The sequence below is a fragment of the Rhyacophila brunnea genome, unplaced genomic scaffold, assembly GCF_057557595.1.
Source record: "Rhyacophila brunnea isolate RB1 unplaced genomic scaffold, BYU_Rbru_1.0 scaffold_21, whole genome shotgun sequence".
NCBI classification, from domain to species: Eukaryota; Metazoa; Arthropoda; class Insecta; order Trichoptera; family Rhyacophilidae; genus Rhyacophila; species Rhyacophila brunnea.
Window position 1 is genome coordinate 2102473 of NW_028232871.1, and position 14759 is coordinate 2117231.

General features: G+C 33.0%; 1 protein-coding gene across 1 annotated transcript in view; it reads left to right on the forward strand.

Moving 5' to 3' along the window:
- Positions 1–468: 468 nt before the first annotated feature.
- The window catches only part of LOC147070602 (homeobox protein unc-42), a 60792-nt gene continuing 46501 nt past the window's right edge, over positions 469–14759 (forward strand). The window contains exons 1-2 of the mRNA XM_085949221.1: positions 469–616; positions 716–925. Of these exons, the coding sequence (XP_085805347.1) occupies positions 550–616; positions 716–925 (277 nt within the window). The 5' untranslated portion in view covers positions 469–549. The remainder of the gene's footprint in view (positions 617–715; positions 926–14759) is intronic.

The window sequence follows — 14759 nt, forward strand, 5'->3', positions numbered from 1 at the left end:
TTTTATGATTATTTATTTAATTTGGTAATTATCATAAATTGGACGGACTTACTTACTAAATTATCTAAAGCTAATTTCACTGTTTATATTAAAAAGTTTCAAATCGTATTATTGAAGGGACTCATGATATAATTAAACAGATTGAAAAGTTATTTGGTTTAAACAGCCAATTCAGCCGTCCCGAACATTCGGGCAGATAGCGAGGCATTTTCGAAAATTCTTCATAAATATTGCGACCCTCCCGCCGCGATTTCTTTCGAGTGGGGCGATGTCTTAGAAGGGGGGCGCTACGCGGACAAGCTGTACGAGTACGTGTCGGGCGGGGGCGCCACCAGGGACAGGTTGGGCGGGGCGGGCGGCCCGCGAGCCACCAACGGCCCCACGTTGGATTTCAAGGGAGTGCCGTGCCTCGGGCCGGGGTCCGCCGGCGCCGGGCCCGACTCGCAGCTTCCCTCCCTCGGAGACCCCCAACAGTTCAACATATTCCCGGCGATATTCAGCAGGCAGCTGAATTTCAGCGGCAACACCTGCGGTCAAAACTCTAAAATAATGGACGAACTGCGGCCGAACCTTGTCGGCGGGCTGTTGGGAGTGTCCGGCCTTATCGACGATCACCACCTGCACCACAACAGCCATCTCTCGCACCAGAATCAAGACAACAAATTCATGTCGCTGGCTGGGCAGCAAGAGAACAAATTCCTCTCATCATTGGCAGGTCAGGACAACAAGTTTCTCACTTCCGCTATTTCGGGTCAGGAGAATAGGCTGCTGTCTTCGCTGGGCGGCGAGAAGGGCGGGAGGAAGTGCAGCAATGCGAGCTCTTCGAGCGCTGAGGACTTCGGGATGTACGGCAGTGGGCTGGCGTCGCATGCGGACACCCCGGCGCATACACCGCCCTCTTCTAGGCCGATCAATGATCAATCAGGTATCGCCTGTTCTTCTAAGCTTTCATTTAATATCTCTTAGTTTTCCTATCTTAATTATTAATGAAAGTACCAAAAAATATTAAGTATTGTTTTTTAAGGCAGAATACTATGACTGATAACTATTATCACTGGTTATCGATAAATTTCAAAGGACTAATAATATAATAATAAGTAATCACCGTATTAATTTCATGTGGATATTCGTTCTGTGGATAAATTAATACTTATAATATATTATTATCTCCCGAATACGACCAATTTACATTAAAACGAAGCAGTATACAAATAAAAATTTCATAATGATTTACTTTGCTAATTATTTTAATTATCTTAACTGATTTTCCAATATAGCAGTGCATATTATTTGTATAAATTGGCATGATGGCATAAGTGCTACGCTATAGGGTCTACGAAGCTACGAGATTTTCATAGACCACGGCTTCCATGTTTATCTCGGCCATTTTAACTCCGACGTCAACTAATTTTGAATTAGGTATTTTATCTTACCATCAATGTCAATACCTACTGTTAATGTGTGTTTTATAGTTAGCTATATCTTTAAATAAAACATTTTTACAACGCTGATAATTATTGTAATGTAGGTGATTAGTCTGTATTAAATAAATAATATCATTGTTTGTGTTTATTTTATAGGGAAATATTTAGAAAAAAATGCAAAATAAGTAAGTTATCTACCTAGGTAATATCATTGATGTTAACATCATTAGGCAATATACAATAAAGATATGTTTCGTTATTTAAGAAACAACTATCCGGCTAGAGTAAAAATAGTGAAAGATGAAATTAGAACAGTGGAGAATTATTTAAATATAGGTTTTAATCTGTACCTACTATAAAACACAAAGATTATCCGGAAAATTGAAAGGCTCTGGAATGGCAGGTTCTAGAGTGCAGAAATTTGTACTGAGAAATTAAATACAATCGTGGTTTAATTAGCGAGATATGAATTAATCATTAAATATAGAAAGAGAGACAATACAATATAATTATATATGAATTTAAATTTATAGACGTGGGTTTGTATATATTTAATTTTATATACCTAATTTTAATAATCGGTAACCTTGGTAACGAAACAACAAAATTGTTTGATGACATTATTCGGTGACCATAATATCTACAATTTCACAATCAAGTAGAGTAGACGATATTCTCAAAATTGCGGATAATTCAAGTAGACAAATAAAAATTAAAAATTAATTAAAGAATAGATTGTCTATGTCAAAAGATTTTAAATATCTATGGGCAAAATAATTTAATCCAATCAAACAAACGCACAATCAAATTGATTGATTGATTGAATTATCCGATTGAACTATTGACATTCCGGACAAGAGAACTGACAACAAGTTCATTATTTTGTTTTTTGTAAAGTACCTACTTAATATGATATGGAACAGAACAAAAATATACAAACGCCAAGGAAGAAACCATAACAAAGCTGGATACAAACGTCAGTATTATATAAAAATGGAATATTATTGTCATACTTATATCACTATTAACAATTTATTTTAAATACCTACGTTAATAAAATTTAGCTTGCCCAATCATGCAAGTAATGAGAATGTATATTAATTTGTTATTAAAATCTATAATAATTATAAAACATTCAATAAAAATAATATTCCTATTCGAAAATTTATATGAATTTCGCATGACAAAAAATATTTTTCTGTTGACAGCTGTTTCGGGCACATACCTATCTTCAGACTGATTTAAAGATGACAGCCTGTTTCACCACTGGCTCATAATTTATCGAGAATATTTGCCGATTCACAAATTAATTTCTTCGACCCTACCAAGTCTGTATATATGAGACTGATAATGGAGGTATCATAATATGAGTCTTTATTGTGGAAGCAAAATTTCCTGATACCAAGTTCAAAACAGCATTCAGATGGCAAAAATATATCACCATAACATCCAAATACGTCATAATAAAAATAAAAATAGATATATCATCATTTTCATCATCAGCTGTATATTATATAATGTTTGAAGGCCTTTCGTACCCCCTTCAGCCCTTAGTTTATTCGCAGGTCCATAGACTTTTATGTCGCCATTGTAGGTGTTTAGTAATTTTTGTGTAAGACTACAATAGTGTAGTATAGATCAAGCCTATTGTTTAGGTATATATCACAAAACTGAAAAAAAACACTATCTAATTCTTGCTTTATTTTCCAATGGTTTGTTTTCAGACCATTTCAAATTATTTCTACTAATTTACCTCTCTATGGCCTATTATGCCATTATGTAGTAGGTACTAACCTTACTTATTGGACTTCTTTCACGTTCGTGGTCCAGCCAGATGTTAGAGATGCTTCCACATGTGCTCAATGCTGAAAATCATTTTTATCGAGCTTATTAGAACTTATACTTGATGGATGAACCTGATGTGTTTAGATACCTTACATAGGTAACTATAACTTCCAACTAAGTAGGTAATTTATTACAATTTTAATGGTAGTGATTTCACCCTACAATAGGAATAGAAATTAAATAAATCAACTTTTATAATCGATCCGAGTTAGAACGGTATACTTAAAGCTGGAATGTACTTAAATGATCCCTGTTTTGACATTAAATTTGTCAATACGGTGTATTATTTTACAAACCGTCGCTATTGGATTGGTTTGTCAAATATCTGTTTTTGTCAAAATCGACCTTTTAATACAGAATCATTTTTTGCATCTAAATGGACCAGAACCATCCTTTTCTTTAAATTACTTTGTAATGAATACAGCATGCATATGCTGTAAAAACGACAATTTAAATACCTACATGTATGATAATGAAATTTGTTTTTCATCTCCTGAACATTTGACATTTGGTCTATTCGACAAACAAATCCTACAGCGACGAAACGTTGGCGGTATTTTAATTTTAGCATTTAAAATATATTTAATTGTTTATATTTAAAATTTGTAGTACTTATTATTGAACTGTGTTCTGGTAATATTATCATCAGTTAATATAAAAATAATGTATTTAAAAAGAATGTTGTAAATTCTTACATTGACTACTTTATTGACTGATTTGTGGATGTTATTATTTTTGTACTAAGTCAAAGATACGTAAATATAATGTTGTCTATGATAAAAGACAAGCACAGCATATACAATTTAGATATCTGACTTCTAACTTCGTATAGACGATAGTAAAAAAATTATTTTTAATTATTTTGTATGTAATTAACAAAGTTATTTTTTTGTATTTAGTTAATTTTAGTAAACAAACTAGGTACCTACTTCATATATTATTATGTTCATTGTTTAATGCTGAAATTTTTTATTAAATATTAGCGTATTTTTGACAGGAGGACACAAATGTCGGTACTTTCTATGCCTAATTTAGCTTGAGTGATAATCTGCATATACGTATAAAGATGCAGTAGGGTAAGAGGTACAATCGTGGGCCACCCTCCAGTGATGGGCCACTCAGCAGTAAAACACAAAAAAATTGGTATTTAAAAACCTAAGTTACTGGTATTTGTTCCTATATGTGACTGACAACATCATATACTTCGGTTCTAGCACATTATTTTTTGTATAGGTAGTAGGACTGACCCTATAAGTGACCATTTTGTATACCAAGTCACACGTTTTGCATTTTGTCTCACAATTGCTTAATTTTTTGTTAAGGAAATAACATACTTTGGAAGGTAACTAAAAGAGTCGTGTTGCATAGATGACTAAGCCGGCTCGCACATCACAACTCGCCTTGTGTGCCTGACGGCCACAAATCAAAATTTCTGAGAATGCCGGCGAATGTTGCATGCTACAACCTCGCACATATGCCTAGCGGCAAACGTCAAACGCGAAAAAGGAGAAGTCTGTCTGCCATTTTTATTGTGTTGATTGTATGAACAAACGTCAAACGCGGTGACCAGTGACGAGCGAGCAATGATAGTGTAGACAGAGACAGCGACAGAAATGGCCGATGGCCGCAAGCTGTGCGCTTGCGCGGAGCCGACATTTTTCGAGTTCGACATGCAGGCTTTGGCCAATGCAACTAGACGAATGTCGCAGAGTTGCAGAGTTGCAGTTGCATCGGCCAATCTGCGAAGCTCCATTTGATAACGTTTGTTTCTTGGTTTACGATGACGTCACATCGACGAATTCGTCGTAAGACGCATGCGGCGAGTTCTGATGTGCGAGCCCTCTAAAGTAAATTAGAAATCTCACATCATAAAAAATAAAAAAGGTTTTTTTTCAATTTTATGACAAAGCGAGTGCTTCCAAGAGTTTGTCTATGTTAATTATATAAGAAGTAAAAGTGATTGATAATAATATGTTTGAATAATCCCTTTCAATTTTGAATAACTATCTACTCAATAATCTACTGATAGCAGGGCCAGCAGGAGAGGTTTTCCGTTAATTTATCGTGGTCTAAAATATACTGAAGGTCAACATTTTTGATGTGCCCTAATAAAAATAAATTGAGTCGTATAGTAGGCAAAAGTAGAACTGTCGCAAATATATCGAAATTTAACTAAGAATGCCAAATTATTCTTCTGACCATAATGTACGACTAGCAATATAATATTCGAATCAAAATTATATCTGTGTGGTATAAAATTGTGATGGAAAATAGGGCTTGGTATCAGAATTAGAACTGTTCAATACTTTGGAAACAAAAGTAGAACTGTTGAATTTGAATTGAATTTTTAATTTATAAATGTAGAAACATATTGCATGTTATTATAACACTACTTTTGATACTATACGACTCAATTAATGTTTTTTTTAACAATACTCGTATAACTTTTTCATTATAATCACTTATCTAAATAAGTTTAATATTTCAAATTCTTTTAACAGTATAGAAGAAGGGAACATGATTGATTTTTAATTTATTCCAATCTTAAAATAAACATGTCCCTATGGAAAATTCATTTGTTTTTCAGTAGACGGGAACAAATAGTAAATACAGGCAGTGTTGGTAGTTTGCTAGAATAAGCAATTTGAATAATCATATTAATCTTTTAAATGTGCATTTGCGGTGTTTACGAATTATGCATTTTCAACAAAGAATGTTACACTATTAAATCTAGCGAATTGTTCGTTGAATAAGAAATTTTAGCAAATGCATTTACAAGAAATGAAAATATAATTAATAATAAATTCTACAGGTTTTTAAAAAGGCTTTGTCTATAGCTATTTCGGTTGTAACACCATTGTCAAGACTATTCAGATAGGCCGTTTGCATTTGCTTAAATACTATACGTATCGATAGACAGAATACATTTTCTTATTCGTTCCAACGATAGTATTTAAGCAAAGGCAAATGGCATATCTGAATAGTCTTGATAATGGTGTTACAACTATATCGCTATATCGACAAAACCTTTTTAAAAATCTGTAGAATTTAATATTAATTATATTTTCATTTCTTGTAAATGGAATTCTGCCAAGTAAATGCTAACTCAATTAATAAATGCATTTACGTTAAAGACTAAAATTATGAGATATCCTGCGCATCTATTATATACACATGACTACTGACGGCCGCTATCGGCGGTTAACGAAGGTGGTTTATCATATGTTCGTATTGAAGTATTATAATTGTTACAACAAGTTAGCCATCTAAACAGTCAAACTGTCTATCTCGCTCTAAAATTTAGCACATCCAAGAGTGGTACCGTTAAAACATAGCACTTATTGTAACAATTACAACCAAATTATTGTAATTGTTGCACTAAGTGCTCATATTTCGATAGAAAAATATGAAAAACTACCCTCGATAGCTGCCGACAGCGGCCGATAGCAATCTTGTGTAAAGAATAGATGCGTTGAAGTCATATATCAATCAAAATATGTACCTATTATTGGTACCTTAAATCAAACTACAAAAGCCAGTCGTCAATATTAATAATCATCATCAGCCGGGGTCAATCCACTGCTGGATGAAGGCCTCCCCAAGCTTCTTCCAACTCTCTCATTCCTGTGTCTTTCGCTGCCACGTATTTCCGCCGAACTTTACCAGTTCGTCAATCCAGCGGCTTTTAGGGCGACCCTGTGGCCCGCGCCCCTCGGGTGTTACTGGATGACGGCATTTGTCCAGCGGCCGTCCTTTCGGCGAGCAATGTGCCCCGCCCATCTTCATTTCAGCTGTTTGGCAACGTCTATTACATCGCGTACTCCTGTCTGCTTCCTAACCCATTCGTTTCTCTTACGGTTATTTCGCGTGATGCCCAACATACACCCCTCCATGCCTCGCTGTGCGACTCTTAGCCTTTGGACATCTCTCATGTTGACGGTCCACGTCTCGCAGCCATACGTGAGCACGGGTAGTACACATTGGTTGAACACTTTACGCTTAAGACATGATGGTAGGTTACTCTTGAAGATACTATTCAAACGTCCGAAAGCACTCCATCCCAGCTTTGTTCTTCGAGCAATTTATGTCTTGGAGTCTATGGGCACCTGCTGTCTGAGATATACGTAGATGCTGACTTGATCGAGTTGGGTGCGATTAATACAGACAATCGCAGGGTCCGAAAAACAGTTCCTCATCACTTTGTCTTTGAGACAGTCTTTAAGACTTTGTCAATATTAATGAAGTTTAAAAAGCGCTTCAGTCGCGGTTAAATTTCATCGTAATTAGGTAGAGTGCAGGTGGCTAAATTGTCAAAACATATGTGTCAGAATTTGATGGAGCCTGGTACTATATTCGTTTAGAGATTTTTTTTGCGAATTATGTACATATTATTATGTCTTTATATTTAATCATGAAAATATTAAGTGCCACTCTGTGCTGGGAAATATGGATTAAACAGAGTTAATCGCTTTGTAAATTATTGGTATACGTAAATATTGTAAATGATGCAGCCTTATTTTAATATTTATACTTGTTTCACTCGTCATGACCCGAAACAGTTTTCCTGCATTTTCCGTGCGGTCTAAAGATCAAAAGGTATTCCCACATGTTATGCTAATATTTCTTTGGTCCACACTTTAATCAATTACACCGAAATTAGTTTTAGACCTATTTTATGTAGGTAAATGTAAGTCACTCCTATATAGCTATATATAGGTATATATACATGTAAATACGTTTTAAGCTGTTCAGTATCAGTTCATCATGAAATGATGTATTCATAAAAAACCGTTAATTTGCCGCATTTAATTATTACAATAAAGTGTCTTTTATAGCCATCTAGATTCAAAGTTTTTAATGGAATACTTAATAGATAGCTACATTGTATACTATAAATATTTTATATACAATTTAAAGTATAAATATAAAGTATATAAAATATTTTTTGGTTTCATGGATAAGTACAGTGGAAAAATAAAAAAATGAAGGTATCTTATTTTCGATTTGAATAGTATTTATATTTAAATAATTACAAGATAAAAAGAACTTTTTATATACAACGTTTTTAAATTTTCCGTTGAATCATATAAACTTGACTTGACTAGCTTAAACGATCAAAAAAAATTGTACTTGATAGAAATACTGAATAATGAAATGTCATTTCATATTAATTTCTATAGTAACGCACGTATATATTATTTAATAATTTAGTTGCTAGGACCCCCTAGCAACCAATAATGGTATCGAAGTAACTTTTCATACAAAACAGATCAATATGAAATATAAAATGACATTTCAATTTTATATTTCATATTGATTTCCATAGTAACGCACGTATATATTAATAATTTAGTTGCCTGGACCACCCCCTTAGCAACCAATAATAGAGGATTGAATTACGGATTTCTTCCAAAATAACTTTTCGTACAAAACAGAATTAACTGAAAATGAATTCAATTCTACTTAAAGATGGCTAAAAGTATTAAAAAATGCATTGGCATTGTGTTCTGATATATTCTAAAAGTTTCAAATGTCTAGCTAGTTGAGAAGTTAGTTAAAAATCGATTGCAAGATTTCTACCGGACAAAGAACCACCGGACAAATAAGAATACGAGCTAAGAAAAACGTTGTAAAAAAGTTGTAAAATAAGTTCGTTCCATTGACGTTCCAGTTCGGGCTCTATGAATGTACTAATTACATTAATTTACTTTAGGTATGTTCCTATAAAAGCATGATAAGATACTCGACGTGTTGTACTTCCTAATTTATGTACTCAATAATGAGATTTTGTGTTGTTTTGTTACAAATATTTCTTAGTCAATTTCTATTTCTATTCAATTTCGGCCTTCAGTGAACAGAATAAATAATTTATTGAAAAGATATTGACGTTTGAACATGTACCGTTTGAAAAAAAATAAAAAAAATTTCGGTTAGGTACATGTTCAAACACGTGCGTTAACATAATTTTACTCCCTACGTTAATTATAGTTTGTCAATTTATGGCTACGGCCGTATGTTGTAGCTTAACCACTGGGGAATGACAAAAGAAATGGCGTATTTCAAAAAAACACTACCTTATTCTTAGGTCAATAATTATTATAAAGCAATCATTATTCATAAGATGTTTATCACACTTAAATGTTCAAAGACATAGCTTATAATAAGTATCTTTAGAATCATCTTCAAATGTGTTAATCTTGCCGATTTTTTGAATAATAAAATGTCTAATTCTTGTCAAATTTGGGATCACAGAGATTATCAATATAATTTTTTATCGTAAATATTTTACTAAAATTATCTCGTCATAAATTATACTAATGGTTTTATAAATGCGATTAAAAATTAATAAACGTAAAAAATCTTAACACCACTGCACATTCATGTACCGAAATATGACTATATTCTAAAACATTAGAGCGAGAGGTTTAAAAGAATACTATTTTATGTAACAAAAATACTTTATGCAGTCATCAAATATTTAAAATAAATATAAAGGATAATAAGACTTCAAAATTATATAAATAAAAATTATCTACAACGTTTAAGAAGTGTCCAGAATCATGGTTTGAAAATACAATAAAAACTTAATTTTGACCTAGGACGAGCATGTCCCCCCTTAAATATTTCCTTTATGCTCCAGTATTTATTCCAAGAACTTTGTATTCTTCGTTCTAATTCAAACTCATTGTTTTTCCTGTCAAAACAAATTATTATATTCGTACAAAATAGTGATGTCCCGTGAGGGTAGAGAGAAGATAGAATACCTGTTTATAGTATGTGTATTTAATTAAAATGCGATTTTTCTTCGCCTGCCGCGCTGACCGCGTTTTCGTGCTCAAATCGTCAACAGATACGCATGTTACAATTTTTAAATATATTCATTGCATTCCTACACAATAACAAAAATTAACACACTCCTTTCTGTGATTTATCAAGCACCCTGGCTCGTAACATTATTTTGAGCGTTGATTTAGATACTTACTATGAAACGATTATTTAGCGCTTACTTTAAAAATACTATTATCCAAGACTGAATAGCAAGCGAAAAATTTCGCATTTATCATTGATTTTTAAATTACGAAAATTCATTATCCACTAAATGCAATTATTGGTAGGTATAAATAATATAAGTATATTATGTTTTCTTACATGCATATTTAAATTAGGTAATGGCATATATCTGACTTCAGCGAAATCTCTGAACTATTCATGCTTTTTTAACGCGTTCAGAATGGACTCTGGTTAAACTAATGATTAATATTCACGTTAATATACGTTCACTAAGTATAAAAGCATCAGAACATATCCGTTAATATACCGCCAAGGTCGAGCCAAGCGGGGGTGTTGGGGTGAACAGCATCTGAGCAGCAGACTTGTTACCCTATCATTGCTTGTTGCAATAGATACATGTTAAAGGTAGCCATTACTTTCTGGAGTATCACAAAAACGGTATCCCAAAATGAACAAAATAAATCCCCCATAAATATTAAAATATTTTTCGTGTCAAGTTGGTCCAAAAACGTTAAATCTTAGTAGAGGGCTTTTCGCCCGGTCATATTTTAACGGTAACAGGACAATAATTACCCCCCCCCCCTCACATCGAATATTAAGTCCCTGTAAATAACCCCCAGAAAATACAACATCCCCCAGTGGAAATAACATCCTGGGCATTAATCCCTCTATATAAAATCATAGCCAATTAATTCTCCAATTAACTTTTTCATAAATATTTTTTCTGACAAAGTTTAATTTTAAATAAATAATAATATTAAACAAATTACCTACAAGATTTCAATATATTTTAGAAAATAATTTTCCTCTGTCTCTCTATCTCAAAAATGTAAATATTAGATGTTAGTATAATTATTATAAAATGTATCCATATTTTTCTATGACAAATATTTTTTTTTTGTTAAATCAACTATTTTGTTAAAAAAGATTTTTTATTTTTCTACGGGTGGTTGACATCCGGGGGGTTTTGGTATAGGGGGTGATTTTTGGAGGGTTATTTAAAGGGGTTAATGTCCAGGGATTTTTATCCAAGAGTAATTATCATAAAACGATTCAATACGATGAAACATTCTCTAATTGACTTTACTTAAATAAATTGATTTTGGAGTTCATATGGACCATATTTTCATATTAATATTATTAGAGATTGCTATACTACTACTACTTTACCATGTTCGATCCGTAGAGGATCATATGGACCTACACAGAATGAAGGTTGTATTAACAGATTTGATTTTTACGAGAAATGGATGTTAGCCATTTGCTCAACCTATTAGGTCCATACTCTGGCTCCAAACACAAATTCAAAAACAATATAATGGATTTGCTAGACCCAGGATTCAAACCTGGGCCCCACGACATCATATTAAACCGACGGTTAAGCCGCTCGGCCATCGTGGGCGTGCTCGACCGAATGAAAATATGAATTCCGGTATTTCTTATTTACCTAATATCAATTTTTATTAAAAATAGTTTATCAAAATTCAAGTGGGTACATAATTATTCTATGGTCTTTCAGAAAATATTATTTCATCGTTTTGAATACGTAACAAACATATTATTATGTAGATACTACCCAATTCGATTATTTAGTATTTAAACAGTGGTTCCCATGGCCCCCACATCCTGAAGCGGGCCCCCAGGCGAGGATGTTTGGCGGGCCCCCATACCTATCGCAAAGGGTAAAGGCAGAGTATGCGGTAAAATTAAGGTTACTTTTAGGGATTTTTAATATGTACATCCATTTGAATTATATGAATACATAAGTTAAAAATTGCATCGTAAAATCAATTTTTTTAATTATTAATAATTACTGAACTTTTTTTGCTATTAGAGGAAATTTGTGGTCTGTGTTTATCTCGCGTATCGGTCGACTCGGCACGCAGCGCCCTTCCTGATCCCGGGCCCTAGGCTAGAGCCCTGTCAGACCCCCTTGTGGGGGCCATGGATGTTCCAATTGGGATAAGTTACTTCTGTTACACTTCAAGTATAGAAACCAAAGTATAGCGATTGTGCTTATCTCGCAGATATGATTAGATAATCAAAATACTTTTATTTTTATACCTAAGATAATGTAAATTTTATTATCCAATATAATATTGTTATTTTTATAAAATAACAATTGTAGTTAGATAGCTTATATTATAAGATGACACTAATTATTTTAGAGAATGAGATTTTTACCATGTTTTTCTTAGCTCGTATTCTTGTTTTTCCAGTGGTTGTTTATCCAGTACAAATCTTGCAATCGATTTTTAACTAATTTTCCGACTAGCTAGACATTTGAAACTTTTAGAATATATTAGAACACAATGCCAATGCATTCTTTTAATACTTTTAGCCATATTTAAGTATAATTGAATTCATTTTCAGTTAATTCTGTTTTGTATGAAAAGTTATTTCGGAAGAAATCCGTAATCCAATCCACAATTATTGTTTGCTAAGGGGATGGTCCTAGCAACTAAATTATTAATATATACGTGCGTTATTATGGAAATCAAAATGAAATGACATTTCAAGGTTCTATATTTGTTTGTTTTTTATTTACTTCATATAAAGTACAAGTTTGAGCATATTGAACATAATAATTCAACAGAAAATTTAAAAACGTTGTATTTAAAAAGTTCTTTTTATCTTGTAATTATTTATACCTAGGATAATGTAAATTTTATTATACAATATAATATTATTATTTTTATAGAATAACAATTGTAGTTAGATAGCTTATATTGATGACACTAATTATTTTAGAGAATGAGATTTTTTTATTATAAGTATAAGGGGGTAATAATTTTTTGCGGGATAGTGTCACAACTGATCAACCTAATTATTACAGTCATACTAAGTATATACGAGTAGTATCTTATAACAACATAGCGTATTCACATACAGGTATTACGAATTAAAATAAAATAACAGCACTAGTAAAGTTTAATAATATGTAGGTATAATGTATAATAGGTAGTAAAATTAAGTTTGCACGTCTATAGTTGAATGACCTACGTATATAATAACTTATCTGGCCAGATGCGATAAAGAGTTTGCAGCGTTAGGGGTTTAAGCTTTTGCCAAGCTGCAAAGCTGTTTTATTTCCAAACTGCATTATTTCCGCACACCGTCCGAGCTTTTAAAAAAACCTGCACTCACTTTTCAACACCTTGCAACAAAAAAAGCTCGCCGATGGTTTTGTAAAGGGATTATCAAAAGGAACAAGAGACGAAACGCATTATCTGATCAACCCCAAAGCTAGTGGTGTCTCTTAGGGTTTACGGTTAGGGATTTGCATCGGTTCGCATAATCTTATTGGTAGAAGTATCATTTAATTTTATTACGCAGAATTTAATTTGTTTTAAGGTTAATTATTAATGTAATGTACATAATTTTGAATACCTCATAAACATACATTATGTATATTCAATATCGAATATTCAGCAATCCAAATTATAGTATATGGCTGAGCCTTTTATTGTGGATTATAATTTGATGATAATTTGTGTATGATTGTGATGGTGGATGTAATGGGGGGGGGTTAGAGGGGAGTTAGTCCAGGCACTAACCTTATTGATGTTCAGCTGTCTGGCTGAAGCTGGTCCCTGGTGCATGCCTTCACGTCCTATTAGGCACTCGCACGGTACACTTGGGTATATATAATAAATAAGGAGACACCCCGTGCCGGTAACACAGTTTGACAGGTGGTTTGATTCATTGAGTTTGCACGGATATTCGAATAGAATTATGGTTTCCACGACGGTTACACTGTACACGCTTGTTGTCTGCTTTCTCTCGTTGTAACTAAATGTTTTTTTAATCACAGTCGACTGATGACCCGTGACGGAGTTGCGCTTGGACTTGCGACAATAACTTTGGATTATAGGTAGGAATGAAATATTGAGATGAGGGCGACCATAATTAGCCCAACCAGTATACATTATTCAGTATGTAATATAAAATGTTACATTTTAAATCTTGTGACTTATTTATTTGAGGTAAAAAGAATAGTTTAATTAAAAATATGAATCGAACTTTTCGTTAAGTTTCAATCATTTCTATGCATTGGTCAGTGCCAATAATGTAATCTTTCTCAAAAAGTTTATCTATCGACATGTCGAATACCATTCAGGTACACAAGAAATATAAATAATTATTACTTTTGGAATCCTTGACAGTTTAAATTGAACTTCCGTAAGCACTCGTTTTATCAGAAAAATCTTTCATATGAATGAAATTAAACGCGGTCAATTAGTTAGGTACCTGGAATGGTTCATTCGAATTTAAAATATCGATTCCTAGCTAATTGCATTTGTACTATAAGCTTTATCAAGTAAAGGTATTGAATCTTCAAATAATTGCCGTGTTCTTACAGCGCTCGAAATGGAAAATTTTACGAACCGGAGCGCTCGATAATTTTACGAAAATATGAACATAGGTAGTTATCTAATTTTATGTGTATTTTCCAAAAAAAGCGTGTTAGATTTTTTA